This window comes from Pteropus vampyrus, unplaced genomic scaffold (assembly GCF_000151845.1).
Source record: "Pteropus vampyrus isolate Shadow unplaced genomic scaffold, Pvam_2.0 Scaffold206, whole genome shotgun sequence".
NCBI lineage: Eukaryota > Metazoa > Chordata > Mammalia > Chiroptera > Pteropodidae > Pteropus > Pteropus vampyrus.
Genome location: NW_011888987.1, coordinates 2,210,865 through 2,234,862, shown reverse-complemented (window position 1 = coordinate 2,234,862; position 23,998 = coordinate 2,210,865). Strand labels below are relative to the sequence as shown.

At 32.0% G+C, this 23,998-nt stretch overlaps 1 protein-coding gene across 18 annotated transcripts in view; it reads left to right on the top strand.

Annotated features, from left to right (window-relative positions):
• Positions 1–23,998, top strand: part of FOXP2 (forkhead box P2) — a 245,159-nt gene that overhangs the window by 181,752 nt on the left and 39,409 nt on the right. For 3 of the 18 annotated variants that reach the window (XM_011372421.1, XM_011372420.1, XM_011372422.1), the window contains 6 exons: positions 1,135–1,190; positions 1,281–1,314; positions 2,921–3,090; positions 13,033–13,236; positions 14,877–14,981; positions 22,318–22,405. In XM_011372421.1, coding sequence (XP_011370723.1) covers positions 1,135–1,190; positions 1,281–1,314; positions 2,921–3,090; positions 13,033–13,236; positions 14,877–14,981; positions 22,318–22,405 — 657 coding nt within the window. Of the gene's footprint in view, positions 1–1,134; positions 1,315–2,839; positions 3,091–13,022; positions 13,237–14,876; positions 14,982–22,317; positions 22,406–23,998 lie in introns of all 18 variants that reach the window. The other 15 variants (XM_011372417.1, XM_011372423.1, XM_011372407.1 and 12 more) reach the window with 11 other exon arrangements.

Sequence of the window (23,998 nt, the reverse complement as noted above, 5' to 3'; positions counted from 1 at the left end):
GGTTACCTGCTTTGGTGTTCGAGCATGGCGCAGAAGTTATGCACTTACGTTGACAGCCTCATGGGCATATTTAACAATTTATTTTCCATTTGAAGAGACAACCTAGCAACATGCTAGAATACAAAGGTAGTGCTTTAATTGCAAAGCTGCATAAGAAAATTTAGATGTTTTGGTCTTTTTAAATTCATTAAAGTCTAAAATGAAAGCAGAGAAAGGTGTAATTTCAACATGGAATAAATCAAATTTAAATATCTAAATTCTTTGTACATTTGCTCTGTAGACTTGCCAATAAAAGTGCAAAGAAAGATAAATAATTGTTACTTTTCAAACTTCTAACACTTTAGTACTCTTTTACTGGAGTACTAAAGTACTGGCCATTTTGTCACAATAGGAGAAGTAACATACGAGTTTTTTGGTTTTGGGTTTTTTTTTTTTTTAAATATGTCTGCGTTTCAGAAGAGTAGTACCTACTTTTTAGGAAAAATATTAAACAGCTAGGCCACTGGTTAGTGAAATTTAGTTAGTTGTTTTGTTTTGTTTTTTTTAAATGACAAAAATAATATGTACATCATTTGAGCTTCAAGTATATATAAAGTGAACTTTATGTTATAGCCTTACTTATTATAGTGAAAATATTATGCTTTACCTGAATTCTTATATATTTAATTACTTTGCTGTCCTCTATGATGATGACCATAGGCCAGTTGCTCATATTTCTACCTGACATTATTCTGTATATCTGTTGAATTAAAATTTTTTTCCAGTAAGAACTGAACAACCTGATTCTATGTAGCTATGTATTTGGGTCTTACAAATGGTAGAGTATAATCTATTTTTATGCTATTGGGACTCAGATGTAATAATTTAGGGTATTCATTTGGCTCTGGCCCTTTAGAATACAGATTTTCTATACCTTTTGTTTAGGGATTTTTGGATTCTGGATTGGAAAATTTCAGCTGCCTTGGAAAAAAATGTATGTAGATCTGTCTCCTTGAATCCAATGCATATTTTTGTTGTTCTCATGAGACGAATCTTGATACTCTACCTACCGTATGCCAGTCTAGAAGGGTTTAGGAGATTTGTAATACATGAAACTTTTGCCTTTATTTATTAAAGTCAAAATGGTTTATTCAGCAACAACTACAAGAGTTTTACAAGAAACAGCAAGAGCAGTTACATCTTCAGCTTTTGCAGCAGCAGCAACAGCAGCAGCAGCAGCAACAGCAGCAGCAGCAACAGCAGCAGCAGCAACAGCAGCAGCAGCAGCAACAGCAGCAGCAGCAACAGCAACATCCTGGAAAGCAAGCAAAAGAGGTAGGATTTGGTCAGCTCATCAGTACAGAAAAATGTGAGGTTGAGAAAAGAGTTGAGTTGAGGGTGGTCTCAGATCTTCCTATCACAAGGCTCTTGCTGTCAAAGACGCATTATCGTATATTTTACTGAGCTTAATAACAGTGACAGGAGAACTCTCATGTTCTCCTCTTTTGTAACATGGGACTTGAGAGTTCCAATCTAATGCTGTCTAATGTTCACTAATGAATCGCAGTGTACAAAGAGCAAGCTGTGTGGTGGACAAAGTACTGATTATCTTGTATTCACCGAGACTCTAAGTTGGTGAGGGAACTTTATATTTCTTAGTGCTGCAGCTCAGAGAACATGAATGCAAATTTGGTCTGTTGTTGGGGGTGGGAAGACTAGGAGAGAAACTGGTTGAGCACAGATTTCAAAGTCACAGGCCTCTGATTAATGAACTGCTACTGTAGGTTTGGAGTGGCGAGTAGAAAGTTACAGTTTGATATGCTCATAAATCAAACTGACAAGCTGGCTTCTCAGGCCTAGCTTGCACTTGTCAGCAAACTGCATCAAATATAAACATAATACAAACAAAACATGTTGAAGTAGTTAAATTGATCAGCAGGTATCAGAGCCGTTGTCTTCAAGCTGCCCATTATGCAAACGTCCAGGAAACAGTTTTGACCTCCTGAGGCTTTGATTCTGTTTGGATTTGTGAATAGAATTTCAGACAGCCATCAACTACAGAATAGAAATTGCTCCCTTATTTCTCCGGAGGCTTTGGGCAATCCACATGACTTGCTCCATTATGCAGTCTGTTTTCCAGTGAGCGCATCAGAAGTTTCTTTTCCCAAACTAAAAAGGAAAGGTCTTCCACAGCAGCTTGTCTTTCTCTGAAGTGTGACTGCCTCTCATACCCTCCCGAGTCCAAAGAACTCAGGTTTTTAATATAATGCCTCACAAAATTGGAAGTTATACTTTTTCTTATAATAAGGGCACTTTCTTTTTCTGCCTTGAACCTGATCCTGCCATTAATATATTTCAACAAGAGAGGAGAAGAAGGAAGAGAGAGAGAGATAACAGGCCTCTCCTGTGAGGGCTACATCCCAGTTTCCTAATAGAACACTAGAGACCACATTCGTAGACCTCCGCAGATCAAACTTATTAAGTTGGAAAAAAAGATTGTTGTCAAAGTTGACCATTTCTATAAAATGTTATTTTTTAGTCTAAATAAATTCATTATCCTCTGCAATAAGTCGATTTTTTAGAAATTCTGAACCTTTGTTACAAACTTTCTCTTGACTTTGTACCATACTCTTAATGCAATACTTTCTGGTTCTCTGCTGCTGTATAATATTTAAAAGAAAGGCAGCTGAAAATCTAGAACTTGTTCGCATTCTGCCCTTGACCTTTGACCATGGAACAATCATTCAAAAGCTCACTGGGGCAATGAAAGGAATGTACATTTCTCTGTATGAGAGCTGTTCGTGTAGATCATGTTCTCTGCTGTTGACTGGGCTGGGTTTTCTGACAGCAGCAGCAGCAGCAGCAGCAGCAGCAGCAACAGCAGCAACAGCAGCAACAGCAGCAGCAGCAACAGCAGCAGCAGCAGCAGCAGCAGCAGCAGCAGCAGCAGTTGGCAGCCCAGCAGCTTGTCTTCCAGCAGCAGCTTCTCCAGATGCAACAACTCCAGCAACAGCAACATCTGCTCAGCCTTCAGCGTCAGGGACTCATCTCCATTCCACCTGGCCAGGCGGCACTTCCTGTCCAATCACTGCCTCAAGGTATATACAAAATGTGGTACATACTGCATTTCTAATCTTGCACTTTCTACCATGGCCGGTCCACCGCATACCTTGAGAAATTTTGTTCTTATGACCTTCAAGTTTATTATTAAAACTTTATTAACATAGTTGCATGACACATTATTTTTAAGACTCATAAATTTTACTACACCCTGTTTTCAAATGCTTTGGTAGATATTAAATGTGTATTTATTAGTCATATGGCAGAAAATAATTTATAAGGGCAACACAAGCACTATTGAACATATACTGAAGATCTGCAGAAAATTAGATTAGTGAGAAAACTAACAATACCTCATTTAACATAAATGAACTGACATAAGTTTTGGTTGACAACTGATTAAAAAAAGATAGAAGTTTCTAATCCTTACATTGCAACCCCTGTATATAAAAGAGAGGCTTTATGTATTTCTGCAGTGCATATTCCTAGTTATACTGTATGGCAGAGGTCCCCAACCCCCAGGGCCATGGACCGGTACAGGTCTATGGCCTGTTACTAACGGCCATACAGCAGGAGGTGAGCGGTGGGCAAGCAAGCAAAGTTTCATCAGTATTTGCAGCTGCTCCCTAGCACTGGCATTACCACCTCAGGTCCACCTCTGATCTACAGGCATTAGGTTCTCATAGGAGCACCAGTCCAAAAATATTGGGGACCACTGCTGTAAGGGATCCCAACATACATTATGGGACCAGACTGATCCTATTTTCTCTAAAATAATGTTGCTTATGCATGAATTGTGAATAGCTTTGAAAAACTAAACTGTGCTCTTACTGTTTTTTTTCTGATAAGAAAATTTTGTATGTACTTTGATAGTACAATAATACCATATAGTAATACAATTTATGTATTTATCACTTGACTCTTTTGGGAAATGGAAAGAGTTCGGAGTAGAAAAAAGAAAAATAATTGTAAATAAAATGAATCCTTGTGTGCTAAAATTCTCGACATAGGTAAAAGTCATATTTCATTAAACTTCATAAAAGCATATTCTAATTTGCATTTAGATTTTGTTAGAACAAACTTTAATCCAAATGAATTTTGAGTTAATTATATTTGTTACATAGGGGCTCATATTGTAGGAGTATTTGCTGTGCATTTTTCTGACTATAGGATGCACTGAAGAAAAGAAAAACAAATATACAAAAATTAAATGAACTACAGTCTTTAAAATGCACATAATCATTGTTTCTGCCACATGAAATTAATAACATTATGATCAATCTTTTTCTTTTTATCAAATATTGTCTTCTTGGCTTATTTTTCCCAGAATTCCCTCTTTGACTTGACTTCAGATCCTCTTATTCATCTGATTGAATCATTCTTAGGAAATCAAGAAAGATAAAGTTAAAATAGTGAAAGAAAAACAAAGCAATAGCTACTTTTCTATGTCATTTCAAAAAGAATTAAAATAAACCATGGTGTAACCATAGCAATAAATGTTCTTTTCACATATTATTATTCTTTAGAAAAATAAAAACAATTTGAGGACAAATAAATAAATAAGATTTAAAAAGAAAGGAATTTATAAGTTAATTCAATGTAAACATGGATTTCTTTGGTAGAAACTACACCAAAACAGAAGCAAAAAATTCATCTCACTGATTTTTTTTCAGTAAAATTTAAATGAAATCTGTATTTGAGATCAAATTATGAGAATCTCCTCCATAGAAAAATATGATCCACCATGACTATTTTGAGTAAAACCATTCAAAGAAACATTTTAGGGAAGTTTAAAATAGATGTTCATAGAAATAAAATGTAACTTATTTGAAATATATATGCTAGCCTGCATTCTTTCAAAACAAGCATACACATATATCTGGGGGCTAGGTACAAAAGATGAAGGGATTAAGAAATACATAAATGTCTAATTACCATGCTGTACAACTGAAACTAATATTAAGTAGTTTTGAATATCAACTGTAAATGAAAAAAATAAAAATTAGACTGCAAAATAAATAAGCAAACAAATAAATAAATATCTTGCTGAACTAGGAAATTTATTATGGTTATACTATGATATAACCATTCTAATAGTTTTTAAATGAAAATTTTCTCTTCTTTTCTGAGCTTTCTTTTGATATAATTATCTTTTTCTATTTTATTTGTACTCTCTATAAGGTATATGAGAGAGAAAATGCGCAGGATGGAGAACATTGAGGAAAAGGAAGTAAATCTGAAAACATATCTGAGTTTGAGCAGAAAATTTATATTTTAAACAACAAAGATCAAAGTCATTATCATGTTTTTCCACTGTTTAGATGAGAAGTATAAAAAGTGCCATCATGAAGACCAATCAGCCAAACACAGGCAGAATGTGTCAGCTATAGTAAAGAAACTGATTTTTTTGGTGCTGTGCTGTGAAATTAGAGTGTGAGGATGTAAAGAAGTATGTGTTAGAGTAGAAACAGTTCTGCCTTAGTTAGTGGTTATTTCAGATGAACAATATATATTTTAAATATATTTATTATATAGTTTCCCAGTCCACTTTACACCAGGTTTTGGTTGGTTGGTTAATTAGCCATGAATAAGAGCCATATGACAACTGAGTAGGATTAATATGCAATAATAATGTTCTCATTGAGTTCTTAAAAATATACCGTATTTGCAGTATTTATCCCCATGACTTAACACAGCTTCCTCAGGCTGTTTTCAACGTTATAACTTTTTTCAACTATATAAAAATATGTATATGATAATCAGATAAATTTGATAAGAGTAGGAGTTATACATTTTTCTCTATATTGCAAAATGATGTAATGTATTTTATCATTTTAAAGTATATTATTTTAAATATGAAGTATTTAAAGGCATCATGAATATTACTATAATACTGAATTGTAATGAAAAATAGGCAATTAAATTACCTTAAGTATATGTATAGAGTGAGTATAGGTATATAGAAATTAAATAAAAAAGGATGGATTTGTAAGTCAATCTCAAATAATATACTGAATATAAAGCAATTTGCTACATAGATATTATAGTTCATATATCAACTAGTAATACACAGAGACACATTTTCATGACCAGATATCATTGTCTACAAGTTAGAAAACAGAAAATTATTGTACATATATTTTAAACTTTGATATGTTTTTGACATGATAGAAGTCAGTGTATCCTAATATACCATATATTCACAGGTTTACTGTGATTATAGGGACTAAAATATATGTGGTAAAAATCTACATTTCATTCCAACTTTTTGCATATTTTTGAACTTAGGAAAGTTATTTAAAACATAACATTTTTGTTACCAATCTGAAAGACCAAAGGGAACGCTAGATATCAAGCCAGAACTATTTTTAAGTAACACTTTGTAGAACTAGAAGAGCTTGAAATCAGAGAACTGTTGAATAATAAAGAAAATGAAGTCTTTTGAAATAAAACATAATGATATCCTTTATGCTGTTAGGAATGTTTGTCCTTGGCATCATTATTTAGCCAAATCAGTTATTTGGCTTTGACTTCATTCTCTGCTTCTGGAAATCTAAATAGCTAAGTACCTACATTGATACCATTTCTGGCATACCTGATTTTTTGCTTTATCTGTAATTATGTAAGGTTGCATAGATCACCACTGTATATTCAGGGTAACAGCAGGAGCAATATAAACAATGCATTTTATGCAGAATTATTGTTACCATCTTAGCATTCCCTTTCAAATATCATAAGTCTTCAATTTGTAACTTGGAGAGAAAATTTTCTTTGGGGTTCTATATAATGAATCTCCCATCAGCAAGCAGAAATATAAATATACACTTATTACTGAAGTAATAAAACTTTGCAAAGTTATCTGTGAATGTTGTTAATTTTATGTATAAAAACTAACATAAAAAATAAATACATAGGGAAATATTCAAAGTGTGATCTTTTGAGAAAATGTAAAAAATATAGAAAGATGGAGAATATTATATCATAATTCCAATTCTTGAAGAATTGTTTAGTGTGCTAGCATGCATATATTAAAATGGATTTAATTCCATTTATGCCATAAGACTTGAAAAAGTTTTATTTATCAATTCTTTGAGGGGTGACTAAGAAGCAGAATGTCAATTTTGCCACATTAAAATTTCACGATGAGGAAAACTGAGAAATTATTGTTTTATAGTAGAATATCAATCTTAAAAAATACTGCCTGTAAAAATGTTAGCATTAAAATCATAGTAAGAATTTTTTTATATCAAATGTATTCTCATATCTCAGAAGTTTCTTCTTTGGTTACAACGTTTGCCTTTGGTCTCAGTTTCAGCCAAATAGGGATTTCTTTACCCTCTGTAATTCAGCATTTGGACAAAATGTGTATTCCGTACACCTCTCATTAAACATACATTTTAAAGATGAGTATCATACCTACAGGTTATAGTAAGCCCCTAGTCAAATATAAATCAATAATATGTTAGGTTTGGCACATTATATATGAACACATAGATCTCTGAAGGATAGCCTAGAAACTTGAATAATGGTTGCCTTTGGAGAGGAGAACTAGGGACCAAGAGGTCAGAGCTGTTAGGGAAATTTAATTTTGCAATATATACACTTCTCTGTTATTTAATTATTTTGGCCAAGTGTGTATACTACTTTTTCAAAATGTAAAATTTAATATGAAAAGTAAAAATTACATGATAATATTTTAATAATTCAAATTGCTTAATATCAAATTTGTTCAATAAAATATATGAATGATATAAATACTCCTACCAAAATTTGCTTTTCTTACTTTTAGTCAGAAGAAACCCTAGAAAAGAAGCAGAGTATAAGTAAATAAGTTAATTAAAAATTCACAGTAGATTTATCTTATATCATAATGCATAAAATGCTTTTACTTAACTTCAAAACTAATTACTGGACATAGAAAATGAAAGGACATTGAAAGAAACTTTTATTTTTGAGCACAAAAGAGTCCTAATGTAATTTTTACCAATAAGTAAAACCACTGAAATTTTTAAACCTGTGTGTCCAAAGGATATATAATCTAGATATGAATAATCAAATTTTAATTAATTCTTAGCAGAGTGTTTGGTACCCAGTTGTTACTCCACAAACTCTGATTCCAAGATTAAAAAATTATTAATTAACTGCTTTATCTATGAGGTTACATGCAATTTGGTTAGGAATTCATCCTTTTATTTATTCAATTTCTGAAAAAACAAATCTTTTAATGCTTATTTTCAGTACTGGCAGTGTAGAAGAACAAGCTCAAGTCATCATTAAAAGTAGAATAGAGTTCATTTTTATATGGTTATGGAATTTTAAAATTACATAATTATGAAACTTTTTAGCATTAGGATGTGTTTGTGTGTGTATCCTTGACATGTTATTAAAGAAAATCTAATAATCTTCACTTAAGATTTCAAGTTGACTATTATTCTACGATGGCTTAGTCCACTGATTCCAAGATTATGCTTGCCAGTATATTAGTGTTCTGGTCAGCTGAACAAAAATCTTTTAAGTTTTATTCATTGAGCTTTCACTCACCTCAGGCACTCTTATAGGTAATCGGGATAAAGCAGTGAAGAAAACATAAAAATCTCTGCCAACATAAAACGTACACTTTAGTGTAGAATAGACATTAAATTAAGTAAATATATAGTGGTAAGTACTAAGGACAAAAATTTTAATGTAAGGATAGGAGGAAATAAAGTAACAGTAGGAAATGGGAAGAGTTGAACTTATAAACATGGTGGCCAGGGAAGAAGTCCTGGGAAGGGAATATGTAAGTAATGACCTAAAAATGTGAGGGAGTTTTGCCATGCATTAGCTGTAGAGCAAGTCTCTTAACTTTTCTGTGCCTCAGTGTCTTCATCTCTAAACAGCAACAGCAGCAATAGTGGTTTGGGGTATTAGATTAGTTGTCATGTGTGAAGCACTTAGAAAAGTGACTGGCATATCAGAAGCACCATATAAGTATCTGTTAAATAAAAAAGGAACAAAGAAAGCTAGTAGAGAAGTGAGTTGGAGTCAGAGAAGCTATACAAACAGGAGCTTAGTTTTGAATTTGTAAGCTTTGAAAAATCTGTTAAGATTATGAATAGGCAGCCTGCAATCGAAGGGAGGGGACTAGACTGGAGATCACTTGATGAATCCTAAGTTTATGCCTGCTGTTTTAAGACTAAAATAAATTAGTGTAATTGTTGAAGGGGTTCATTGGAGGGGTTTTTCCCTTCTAATATTATTGTAAAACACTGAATTAAAAAAAGATTCAAGTTTTCTTAATTCCTAGACACTCAGAACAGTTTTACATGCTAACATGAATCATAAGTGTCCCAGACAGAGACCACAGACCTCCTAGAACTCTTAGATTAAAGTGTTTAGAAGAGTGTTGTTCTATAGAACAGTGTAGGAAATACTGAACTTGTTATATTACTGAGGGAAAAATAAATTAATTCTTGAAATCATCAAAACTTCTAAACTTACAAAACTTTCAAAATTGTACAAAATTGATTGATGACTTGTTTCATATTCATAGTTTTGTATCCATAGAAAAAAGTTAAGGAAATTGTAGATGTAAAAACTTTGCCTTACTTTTAAATTTTTTTCCCCAAGTTATCTTCACATTAGAATCATCATGGAGTTTCCAAAACTACTGATGCCTGGGTCCTGCCACCAGACATTGTGATTTAGTTGATTTGGGCTGTGGTCAGGGCACTGGAAGTTTTGAAATATCCCCAAGTTATAATATACAGACACTTTTGAGAACCCCAGCTAACAGGAATATCTTTTTGATGTAATGTATTCTCTTCCCCTTACCTATAATATTTAAAAACCATTTCCTCTTCCTTTTAATTAAGAATCATTATCTGGATAGTGAACAGGTTATTTATTCGTCAAATGTTTATGTGCTTGTATCTATTACCATTTCATTGTGATACTATGCTAATACCACTAATTTTCAATGTAAAAAGAATAATATAATAGAAATCTACTTTTGAAAGGTAAGCAGAGACTTAGGTAAAATAAATTATTAATGAAATACAAAAACTAAATTATTGAAAACATCTTTAACTGAAACAACCTCTAAAAACAACTGAGTCTTTAGCCGAGACACAAAATTTTATTAGCTGCTTATTCTGTTAGAATCAAGTACCACTTATAATTCTTTAGACATTGGCCTTACAGAGTAGCAATATTCATAAAGAATATGTTGTTTAAGAACCACAGAACTTCATGTGGAAACCAAGATGTCTTCGAGAACTGTATGAATCTGTTAAAATCAATGAAATCAACAAATATTCATTGAGCACATACCAAGCACTATTCTAGGCACCGGGAATATACCTATAAAATAAGAAATTTCTGTTCTTGTTAAGCTTAAATTATACTAGAGGGAGACTGATGATAAGTAAAACAAACAAATAAATAATATAATTTCAGAGACTGCTAAATGCTCTAAAGAAACAAAGTAGACTGAGATCATAGAGAATGATAGAAGGCAGGGTAGGAAGGGCCAATGGTTGACAGTGTAGTCCAAGACCTCTCAGAGGAAGTGAGGGAGGGAACCATGGGAACATCTGCAACCAGGGTACCCAGGCTGTGGGAACAACTAGAACAATAGCTGGAAAGAGAGCAAACGTTTGATGCATTCGAGAATAAGCAGAAGGCAATTATAACAGAATGAAATGTAGAGAGAGTGAAGTCAGAGAGGCAGCAAAAGACAGGTGGTAAATGCCAGTACTTCATAGGCCATAGTAAGGTGTTTTCTTTTTCTTTTCTTGTTTTGTTTTGTTTTTTCTAAATGTTCCGGAAAGACATTGGAAAGACATTGCCTGGGAAGTGCCATGGCCTAATTTACATTTAAAAAGAAATTCTGGCTGATAAATGAAGAGTAAAATATACAAAGGCAAGGTGAAAGCTGAAAGACAGGCAGGAAGCTATAGTAGTGGTCCACGCAAGAGCTAATGGTGCAGCAGAAAGGTAGCAAGTGAGATGCTGAGAGTTTTGATACAAAAGACATGTTGATACTATCACAAAAAAGAATTTGCTAATGGAGTTTGGCTGTTAGGACACCTACCACACACAGACCTGTAATCAAAAAGTTAAAAGCAGAAAAGTTTCAGAATCCTAGATTAAAACTAGAATTAAAGCAGTAATTATTGATCTTTATATAGAAATTGTTTCCTATGTAATAGAAATACCTTACTTTATTAAGCTATTCTCTTTTTCATCAAAAAAATATTTTTAATAACTTTGGAAACCTGAGTTATCCTATCTTTTCTTTAGTCTCAGGCTGTGTCTTAAAATCATGAGGAGCCAGAATCACCAAAATGATAGTTTTCAGTAAAACTATCTATGTGAAATGGTGATAGGCATAGCAATTTAAACTTACCATTGTCATGAATAATTTGACCCAGAAGTTATGTGTGGAGCAGTGAGACTTCTTCTGTCACTTTGGGCTACTTACCGCTATCATCAGTGATTCTTTCACTTGCAGGGGTAGAGGTGAAAAGGCTCACTCTCCTCACCGTCATATTCTGTTATCTTTCTCCACTCTCCCCTGCCTGTTCCATCCCGCTCCACTCCCACACACCTAATCAATCAGTATCACTGTACCATCTAATATAGATATATGTTGAGTTGTGGGGGTGGGAACATAGTTTGATTAGTGCTTTCATTCAATGTTGTAGATAAACATAATAATGAAGAGCATTGATTTTGGAGCCACAGGACATTAGGTTTGAATTGTCTCTACTAGTTATGAGCTTAGTGATTTGGGGCAACATAGTTCATCTTTCTGAGCCTCCACATCCTCATCTGTAAAATGTAATGATTTCTAACTTCAGTTACAGTTAATTGAGATTATGACTATAAAGTATCAGACATAGTAGATGTTCAATAAATGACAGCAATTGTAATTACAACTACATTTTCTTTGTATATCTTTATTCAATAATTTTCACATTTTTAATATAATAGTTTAAGAGCAAAGGCATTTAAGTCAGACTGCCTGGATTTAAATCATAGCTTTATTGCATATAAGATTTATGACCTGGAGATAGTTTTGAACCTCATTCCCACTTTGTTTCCTTATCCATAATTTGTTGAAATAAAAATATCAACTCCATTGGACTGTAGTGAGGATTAAATTTAGAGCATAAGATATATAAAGAGTGTATGAAGGCACAGTACTTCACACATAAAAGTACTATTGTATAAGTCAAATACTACAAATAGTCTCTCAATTCCTTGTTTGAAAATTATAATTAAAAGCTAAAAGAGTGTGCTTAGCTTTTTTATTTTCATTCTTTATAAATCAGGTAAATTTGCATAATCTGAGCCAAGGAGTTGTTTAAAATGAGTAGTAGTTTTATTCTGTTAGTCATAAAAACAAGGAGAAGTTTAGATATTGTCTGTTTAATTGATCCATTGTTATTAAGCACATTGGCTTATTCAGGACCTCAAAATGAAATCCAATTATTTCAGTCGCTTGTCTGAGAAATATCAAAATAACCAAATTGTCAAATCCAGTTTTATTTTGAGTTGTGTTTACTATATTTCTCTGACATTTTTGTTTACCCTCCTTACTTCTTTTTTTTCTTTTCATTTCTCTTGATGTCTTATTTCTAAATTTGTTTCTCTTTCACTTCCTTACTGATAAAAACAATACTAGCAATAAGTAAAACCTATGTTAAAAGTTGAGTAGCTTAATCTTCAGATAGAACTTGCTGGATTTATTTTTCTGTTAATCTTTGTTGTTATTCCAACCACTGTTATTCCCAATATTATTCCCAAATTGGCAGTCTTTAGCAAATAACTGAATAGTCAAGAGAAAAGCTATGGTACTGATGGTATAAAGTACTTAATATTGTATATTAATTATGCCAGTAACATCACTTTTATTATTGGCATCAACCCTAATAACACTAATCTCATTATATGAACTTTGCTTTGTTATATTAGTAGAGCTTTCTTTCATTTTATAGCTGGCTTAAGTCCTGCTGAGATTCAGCAGTTATGGAAAGAAGTGGCTGGAGTTCACAGTATGGAAGACAATGGCATTAAACATGGAGGGCTAGACCTCACTACTAACAATTCCTCCTCGACTACCTCCTCCACCACTTCCAAAGTGTCACCACCAATAACCCATCATTCCATAGTGAATGGACAGTCTTCACTTCTAAATGCAAGGCGAGACAGGTAAACCTCATGAGATTTATTCTATGTTTATCTATCACCAAATTTTACTTTAACCATTGATAAAACTAATAATTATTATTTGTACAGGGGCAAAATGTGTAAAACAACAAATTAATCGGATACCTTTATTTAATATATTATTTTATGTTACAAAATTAGTTCACATACCGGCAGTTTGATGGATACAGTGGGAATTTGCCTGAAGAAAGTTATTTTTTAATAAGTGAATGTGGAATTATTGTGTCAATATATTTTTGTGGCTAAGATGTTGTGATTAACCCAAATGCTATGAGAACATTTTACCATTTTTTTAGCTTAATCAGTTTCAAATAATTAAAGATTATTTATTAATTTGAATTATTAATTCAAATAATTATAGATATATATAAACATAAATATGCTGAAATTTATAAATATATTAAAACAAACTTATGGTTGCAACTTTCTGAACACATTTGACTCAAAATCCATAAATAAAAAAAAATATTTGATTTCAGTTACCAACACTGAGTACATTATGTAAATTTTTAAACTTACTGTTTTATTTTAAGTGTATAGAGACTGGTTTTGTTAAGAAGAGAACTCATGCACTTTTGTTCATTTAGTTCCATTTATTCAGGCATATGGCTATCTAATCATGTTTTTTAAAGTAATTTACATAAAATATATAAGCTAAAATATTGTTCAACTTGAAAAATATATTTTTTAAAGATGAAACATAAGTGTAGGATTTTTTTTAACGAAGTGGCTGAGACTCATATGATATATATCTCTAAATTCAAATTTAAGTGTAGTGTAATGACAGTGTTCTGTTATAGAATATGAATATCTGCCTAGTTGCAACAAATTCTTTCTCATAAACAAATATTTTTTTTCAAAGACATTTAATTACAGTATAGTTTAAAATAGAATGTTATAATTTGGTGATGTTTCTGGTCTTCACTTGAGTATCATGAAAAAATTTTGTTGTTCACTTACATTATTATAAAATGTTACACCTCTGAATGCTTTCATACTGTTGTTTTATTTGGGATTAATTTTATGTTTATATATTTTAGAAGTTGGTTGATTTCTCTAGGATTCCCGTATGTGATACAGTACTTATCAAAAGTCTTCAATCACTGTAGATGGATATAGCTAATGAACACTGTTCCAAAGTTGAATTTTTTAAATCAGCTGTTACAGTATAAATATATATGTATCACACATAAATATTCAATAATTTAAATGATTCGAAATGTCTATATCTTTTTTAAAAAGAGCATTTCAAAAATCTTATTACTCTCTTAATAATATAGGTTTGCTTTTTCACTTGACTACATATGAATATATATTTTTTATTTAGAGGTAAATGTAACATTAAGGTCATATGGCAGGATTAGCATATGATATTATACAGTCCTCTTAGTTTTTCATCCTTTATTAACAGTCATCTTTGGCTCTATTTCTCCTCTAATTGGAACATCATCTAGCCTTGGCAGTTGAACTATTCAATAGAACGATTAAATTTTTCTGACTGCTCTGAGCTGAATTGACCTGTTTTGACCTGTTTGTCACTGATCGTAACCTGACAGGAGCTAGCAGCCTGCAACGATTATGGCTTCTTGAGATGAATCTGATGCCGTGTTCTTTTGCTACAGCTCATCACATGAGGAGACTGGGGCCTCTCACACTCTCTATGGTCATGGAGTTTGCAAATGGCCAGGCTGTGAAAGCATTTGTGAAGATTTTGGACAGTTTTTAAAGTAGGTTTTTTGTATTTTTTTAAGGGATGGAGTGGAATATGTGGGAGTTTTAGGCACGTTGTTGTAAGTAAACCAAAGAAAGCTGAAGGAGGAAAGTAAGGGTCCACAATGAAGCACACTCTGAGTTTTCTGTCTGTTCCAAGAAGTGGGTTAGCAAAGTCAGGCTGAGAAGGTTAACTCTTTATCCTTATCTTTTCATGTGAATATTTACAAACTATTCAATATGGATTTTTAAATGAATGAAAAATATTAGCCCACTATAATAGCGTCAATAGTTGAAAGATATGTTTTCCAGGTTCGCTTAAATTTTAAATTTTCAATAAAAATTTCAAGTAAAATTATGCGGAGTCATATAATATATGTATTTTTAAACAAACAGACATTTTATAGGTTTACTGTTTAATTGCAGACTTTATGTCCCTTACTTTAAATAGTGGTATTTCAAATACATATTCAAGAAGCATAAAGAAATGAAAGTTAATAGGAGATAAAGCTTTAAAATAACTATATTTCATCCACATTGATACTTGTTGCCCTCATAATCGTAAAGAAACATACATGGTTGTATGTTTGTGTGTTAGGTTATATGGCTTCTCAAGCTTAAAATCAAAACTTGGTGTATCCTTAATTTCTTCATACAGTGACTTTTTTTTTTAATTCTTAAAAGGTTCTTTTTTAAGTGAGGATATGCATCTTGCATGAAACATTTTCCATGCACAATTCCGGTATACAAGAGATTTAAACAGAGAGCTATAGATAGGTTTATGGAGATAAGTGACTTCACAGGCTGAGACTCTTATGTTGTCATGGAGCAGCTAACAGGGTGAATGAACTGTTTCATGCTTCATCAACAATTAAGTTAATTAGCTCATTTGAAATTGCACTGCTTTGTTGCCAGGATGTTGGCAGAAACATCAAAAAGATGTGTTTACAAATGGTAGACTACGGGGTATAGAGCAAAAGTACCTTAACAACAAGGTACAAGTACTTGGCATCATAATAATTTTATAACTGAATTACAGTAAGACTTCCACAAGGATTTTTTGAAAACCTTTTCTTGTTCCTGACCAATTAAAAGAAAATTTGCTTTCTATACTACTATGGCTTTTTTAAACGTTCTGAAATGAAAATGTGTACTCCTCTTATACGAAAACAGTTCTGAGCTACCGTTTTGTTGGGTATGAAACTTATTTGACCGTTCTTGGCAAAGAGAGCATCGAAAATGTTAGGTAACTTTGTTAAAGTTTTCCTCTAAGAAAAATAACATTTGTTAAAATAAAGACAGAATATAGCCATATTAATTCTTTCAACAACTAATTTCATATTTCTTCATTTGGATATGTTAGTAATTTTTAATCTGTTATATTATGCCTTATACTTAAGATTATTTACAGGACTATTGTTTCTGTCTCCTCAGTATGGTAATTTAAGCTGTAGAATTAGCCCAATCACCACACATTTTATTGCTCCAAGTAGTTCTTTCTGACAAAATTCAAGATAAATCTTTAAGAAAAATATGCATACTCTTTCTTCAGTATGATTTCCTTTATAGCACATGGAAAGAAGCATTTTTATTCATCTCAAATACTTATATATATTTTTATTACTAACAAGCAGATGAATAGGAACCCTCATTTTACTTTCTATGCTTCTTTTTTCATAATCATGCTAATACTTTTTAAAATGAAAAATTACAATTAAAAAATAATTTCCTTTCAATTAAATATCAACTTTGGTTCCAAAGAGTGACCATTTTTCCAAACCATTAACTTTATAGGGATGACAGAACAAATGACAGTAGATTTTAAAGCCTTTCTTTTAGTTCATTTTTGTTATGATATGCTTTAGATTCCCTAACTCAAAGATCTGTGGTAATTTCTGTTAATAAAGTTAATGTCAGTGCACAGTACTGAAATGAAATATTAATTAGACATATTTCCATACTGGTATTGTGTTTTACTTAAAATGTATGTGAACTTTGAAGAGAAATAAAATAATAATTTTATTAAATTAATTTCAGTTATTCAGAAAAAAATGTACTTACTGTCTGTATGGAAAGTGAAATGAAGAAGGTACACCACTAATACAGATTTTTTTGGAAAGAAGATTTAGCTTTTCTTTTGTAATAGTGCAGATAATTGAGAGTCTTGGAACAAAAGTGTCGGACAAGTCAAAGCTGTGAAAGATTTTAGCTCTGAGTTTTCTTGTTTATCCATTTTCTGGACATTTTATAGCCAGTGTTTATTGTGAAAGTTTTGTTTTTGAGAAAATATTTTTGTGGCATTTTTATTCCTAAAATGCATTAGAAATAAATTGTATAGCTTGAGCTTTACTTGGGTATCAGACAACTTATCTATTGGTTTGAAATAAAAGTAAACTATCTATTATCACTTAATTTGTTAAATAACAAAGGGTAATAGAAAATGTATTGATTCTCTTTTTCACATTACATTTCCAAATTTGTAGAATCTCTAATTTTGCCCAGCACCGCATGAAAAGCCATCAGAGGAGAGTTGCTTATGTGTAACATGCCTTCATAGTCATATTCGTACATACGTACATATATACTTTAATATTCAATTGAAGTATTATTTCCTATTGAATAAAAATACTTAGGACAAAGTTAGAAACTCTTATCTGTAACAGCCAAGATAAAAGCAGAAAAATAAAAGATGAAGAAAGGCTAGGCTAAAAACAGGTGTTTAGGAAAATTTTTGAATGTTATTATAATGTAGGTGTTGACAGACGCTAAGTATTTGTCTAAGCACTAATCGAAGATCTCATTAGATCACTAAAACCTAAATACTAGTTCTTCATTAATGTCTTGAAAATGTCAAAGTGTAATAACATCTGACAAAACTTTAATACAATTTGGCTACAAAATAAATGATCATTCCCTGGACCTAAATCAGCTTAAATATAGATGGATTGACTTTTAGAGCTAAAACCAAAAGTTTTACAATATAACATTCCTTTTAGCAGACAAGTGTTCTTGAATCTGCATGTGCAGATGCCAGCAGATAAAACATGGTCTGAGATACAAAGATGGATCCGATGTACTATCTTTGAAGAAAGGCAGAATGGTCAGTGTATGTAAAAACTATTAGTATATTAAAGAGTAATAAGTTGATGATAAGTGAATTAAGTTTATTTACAAAGAATAAATTTTTAAGGCTCGACATTGTATAAAGAGCAACAAAAAAGGTAGTGGAAGTAGTTTATTTAATGGAAATTTGTTGTATTTTTTTTCTTACAGCTGACTACTCTAAAATTATGCTTTTACTTACAATGTATTGTCTATTTCTTTGTCTTTGACTAGGCAGCATGGCTACAAAATTATGACCTCAAGAAAGCATTCTTTGAACTTGTCAGAATGTTGTTTCTTTTGGTGACAGTGCCCCCATCTCTCAAAACTAAGGCATCTCACATAATCAGCTAAATGAATAGTGACAGCTAACATTTTGTATTTAAACTCCTGTCAGTGTTTAAACATAAAAAGCTTGATGCAAAATAAATCAAACACCAGTGATATGCAAGTGAAACATTTTGTTAAAATGGTCTCCGACGTAGTTGGATTTAAGTCTGATCTCTTTTTAGCTTATAAAATGCTATAACTTTAAATGAATTTGAAAAATCCAGAGGTTAAAATTGAATTACTAATCTAGGGTGTATATAATTTAAGTACCACACACATTCATAATTTAAAAGCTTCGTTAAAGAGAATTATGTATTAAATAAACTGGAAGGATCTTTTCCAACTTTTCATCTTTCTGAAATGCTTGCTTAATTGTTTTTAGAAAGAATTTGACTGCCTATTTATGTTTTTTTCCAGTCCAGACTACCTACCTAGCACACAGATTCAATGCAGTTTTGAAAGAACATCAGTCGACCACATCATTTATTCCATTTTGAAAACAAAAATCAATATACCTATAAAGTGACCCATAAATTAGAACTGGCTCACACAATGTTTGTTCAGTGCCGCCTTTCTGAAGGCACCCTTTGCATTTTTTCTTCACCTCTCTGTTTGAACTGCAGTCTCGGTAAGAGGCTCATTAGGGGACATTAGGGACTGGAGCTAACCAGAATTCCAGAGCTTGCTTTGCTCTTATTAATGCATAGTAGAGTAGAATGCATTTAAATATTTCATAGACATTCAGTAATTTGTGTGTAATCGCCTTGTTAGCAGAACAGTAGAAGTAGAACAGGCCTGTGAAATGGTGTTAGTGATTGCATGGGTAATTTACAGACCTTTGCCATCAGGAAGAGTATTATTGTTGGCCAGTATGAAGCTGTGAAATAGAACTACCAATAAGTAAAAAAAAGGAAATTAATAAAGATTTTGTAACAAGCATCTTCAGAGATAACAATCATACTTGGTCCTTTATAAGCAGCTATAATTTATGACATAGGCAATATATCAAATGCATAAGATAGTATTATGGAGCAGTCATATGAAAAGGGTATTTGCAACATTAGTTCCAACTTCCTGCAAGGGACATGATTAAATGATTAATGAAATGTCCCTTTGCATATGCATTTTGAAACAGCAATTAGGCACTGACTGAGAAAATCCACCAATCCTCTCATTTTTCAGTATTATCTCATTCTTGATTTATAAATCATAGAGAATTTGAACAGCAATATGTGTAGTACCTGAGATAGTTATAAAAACATAAAAGAGAATAATTTGGGCATAAAATAGTCATAAATACATAAATTCATAATTTAATATTAATATTCAGCCTATTTATTTAGTCTTATTGCATTGTATTTATATCCGACACTATTTCTGTACTTTGATTGGCATAATTAAGTAGGGAGAATGAATAGGAACTATTATTTTACATATCACTGGTAAACAATAGCGAGGAAAGGAGAAGGGAGATGTGGCAGAGGTATGTATGTGTTTTTCAAGTTCTCAGTAATCCACTGGAGGCTGTTCTATAAATGATCATTGAAGGGCTGCAAGCTAGCCTATAATTACAGGAAAGAAAGTGGCAGCTCTGGCATTTCATAACTATGTGTCCTCGAAAAGTGCTTTGTGAGTTTGTCACCAATGATAATTTAGATAGAGGCTCATTACTGAACATCACAACACTTTAAAAACCTTTCGCCTTCATACAGGAGAATAAAGGACTATTTTAATGGCAAGGTTCTTTTGTGTTTCACTGAAAAATTCAATCAAGACAAAACCTCATTGACTATTATTGTAGTCTACAGTCTCTATTCTAATAAAAGCTGCATAGATAAATTGAATAGGTCTCTAAGACCCAAGAATATAATGCAAACATTTTGTACTTTTTTTAGTTCTTTAAATATAGGACAATAATTATCACTAAGAAGTAAACAAAAGTGAAAAACCTTTTTAAAAAGTGATTTCATGCAAAAATAAACATGTTATACTGAATATATCTTTTCTTGTGAAGCTGTATATTCTAGTTATCTTTCTCCATTTATATACTAATCTTTGTGTATAGCCGAAGCATTTGTAAAATATTCATCATTTAGACTGACTGTGGAATAAATATATGTGTGTTCCCCAAGAGTTCATGGTGGAAAATACCTTAAGAAAACACAGCAATATTAAGCTTTAAGAACACAACTACCATTGTAGTACGCTGATAGAAAATTACTTTATTTTCATTAAAGTTTTTGGGAAAAACACCTGAAAAACAATTTTTAAAGACCCTATTTATTAGGAATTAGTGACACTTTACATTATATGCTAGCCTCTGGTTTACTGTAGCATTTCATGCCTCTTTTCCAGAAAATGTGAGTGAATTTTAGTTCTCATTCCAGGTAGATTCATAACAGAACTGAACAGAGCTGAGTTAGGGGCAGATGAGTATAGTGGAAGTGCCTCTCCTGCACTCTAAGCACACATCTCAAACATGACCTGATACACCTCACTATTTTAGTCTGCAGTTTCCCTTCAACCAAGAATGACAATTGTGTCAAGATGCATGGAGATTTTGATGTTATGATCAATGAGAAGGTATTAAAACTGATTTAATTTTTCAAGGGAAAGGGTAGACCGGAACAAAGGTTTCTAATTGCTGAATCTAGATCAATTAATAAATAAACGTACTAATTTATATATTAGTTCCGTCTCAGAAACACCATTTTGATTCTTCTTCAACATATGTGTCTATATAGTATTTTCTGCTTCATTATTAATTTTAAGAAGTATAGGTAAATAATTTGGGCACAAAAACTTATTTGTTGAATTCAGTATACTGATTTTAAGGTTATACTAAGCTTTTTTAGGCTATTATACCATCTAAATGATACTTGAGCCCAGATGGATAAATATATAAAATTTTACTTAATTTTGTGAATATTCTGTTAAATGTTTCACTTACATGCATTGATATGAATATCTCTTAAATTGCTGCCTTAGTTTGCCCACTGGTGAAATAGACACACCAAAGGATATTAAATTACTTGAAGATTATTATTTTTTTATTTTAGGAGGCAGCAAATATATATTATAAATTACAAAGTGTATATTATTGAATATTTTCATGTTCATTGGAGATGCTCTACTAAACTATTTTTGATGTATTAACATACCACTCATTAAGGAGATCTTTTTAAACATGATGTAATAATAACAAATAATGATAATCGACTAATACATATTTAAGAGGAGAGTATGATCATGAGAATGCCTTATCTTTCACCACTTTTGTAAAGATTAGGTTAGGTGTCTCCCAAATAGGACACTATATACGAAATGTCAATCTTTTGCTTCTGATTATCAGAATCTTCAATGTACTTTATTTATCAAAAACAGCAAGTGATCATTCTTCATAAGTATTTTGGGTTCCATGGAATGATGATTTGCCGTATTTACATAATTCACACCACATCCTGGTGATATAAGACATTGCTCACTAAATAACATCATAGGAACCACAAACTGTTTTAACAGAAATGAAATAGAGAATTGCCTTTGTTCTCTTTAGAATTACTTTTGGTTTATATATTTATAAGTTGCCCTTTTAAAAAATGACATGAGTGTATGAAGTACATCTAGTAATTTACTATTATTCTATAAATGGTTTGGAAAGAAAATTTTTTTTTGTAATAACTGATAAGCTTAGAGACAATGACATTTTCTGCTATCTGAAAGGTCTCTTTATATTACATAAATAATTTTCACTAAACACATAAGCATACTTAACTTTTTGCTGTATAGTTTCAAGGTGTTCCATTTGCCACTGTAGAGGAACATAAGACTTTAATGTAAGTGCTTTTTAAGTGGAGCATATGCCACTGAGATAGACATTGCTCAACATTCTATTTTATGTTTATGTTTATGTTTATTTAGGCACCTTAACAATGAACATGCATTGGATGACCGAAGCACTGCCCAGTGTCGAGTGCAAATGCAGGTGGTGCAACAGTTAGAAATACAGGTTTGTCAAATGCTCCGCCCTAAATGGACACCTTTCTCAGATTTCTAGAGGCTAAAATTTAGTAATGGGCAGATTCTGACTTTGGGTTTTTTTTTTTTTTTTTATCACAATGCCTAATAGAAATAAATGAAATTTTAGATTGTTTATAATGATGGCAATGATTGATAACTCAGGGTAGATTAATATAGTATCATGTAGAATTATGTAATCTTTAGACTACATCATATACATTTGGATATCCCAGAAGAGTTAAATCTAAGTTTTCTCTAATAGAGGTTAGACCAAAACCCCCAATTGAATATGACTTTTATTGTGGAAACAGTTTTTACATGAGCTAATTTTGATTTTTTCATTAGATTGTATATTATAGCAAAAAGTCTATACAGCATCATGCCTGTAATATAATACCTTGAGAAAAACCTTTTTCTTTCTTATCTCTAGTGTATTTTTAATTAAAGAACTTAACAAAAATTTTTAAGGCTCATTTTTCCTGGAGTAATGGCAAATCATTTATAATATCACAGGTGATAATATATGTATTGTATCAAATGCTGTTAATTTAAGTTAAAAAAACATTTCAGTTAATATTGAAACATTATTTGGCCAAAAAATAAATAGAACTCATAAAACCGATTAGAAAGCAATTATATCAGCATAAATATTCTTATTATGTTTTTACTCTTTAAAACTTCCTCTAATATTTCATCTTAAAGTTATTTTTTCTCAATCAGATCAATACTTTGTTTCATTTAATTAAACATACAATTTATTTTTCCTTACACATTACTACGTCTTGAATTGTTTTAAATCTATCAATTCATAGCATTTTTCCAGAGAGCTGCTAAAAATATTTTATTTTGACTTGTAAAATAATCAAGAACACACAAAAAGCATCATTACAGATATAGTTCTAAAACGCTTTTTGTAAATCTGTTTACTGTTTATAAAAGGTAGAGTAAAGCAGAAGTGTTCGGCTGATGACTATACAGTGTGCAGTGTGACCAATTATGCCTTTTTTTTCTGCTGTGTCTGACTGATGGAAAAGTAAGGTCCATCACTTGTAATGAGACCCAGTGCAAGTGTAGATGCTGACTCTGTGGCAGAGTTCAGCGTTTCACACTGCCTGGTCTCTGTCACTCTATTGAATTAGATTGATGATGGCAGATTGCAGGGGGCACTAACTGGACCTCAGTGGGAATGCATGAAGTGTGTAGACAATCCTGGCAGGCACTTTGCTTTGAGAACCCTTCACCCCTTCACAGTTGTTGGCACTAGTCCATTGCTAACAGTGTCCACAGGACTTTAAAGAGACACCATGGGCCTTCTAATTTATGGTTTCAGTAACTTGTTACTGTCGAGGCAACTGTGACCTCAATTCTCTTATTGACAAAAAGATGAAGTGTTATTTGTTTTCTCTGACCTTTTAACATAAGGAAAGCTATAAAAGTTTTTTCCTCCTCCATAGCTAAAGTTGCATTTTCTCCCAGACGTTCCTACTGACACAGACTTTTATATGCAGGAATCATTACTCTGAGACAAGCTCAATGATAAGATGTATCACTGCAATAAAATAGCTGTATCAGTCATTTCTAA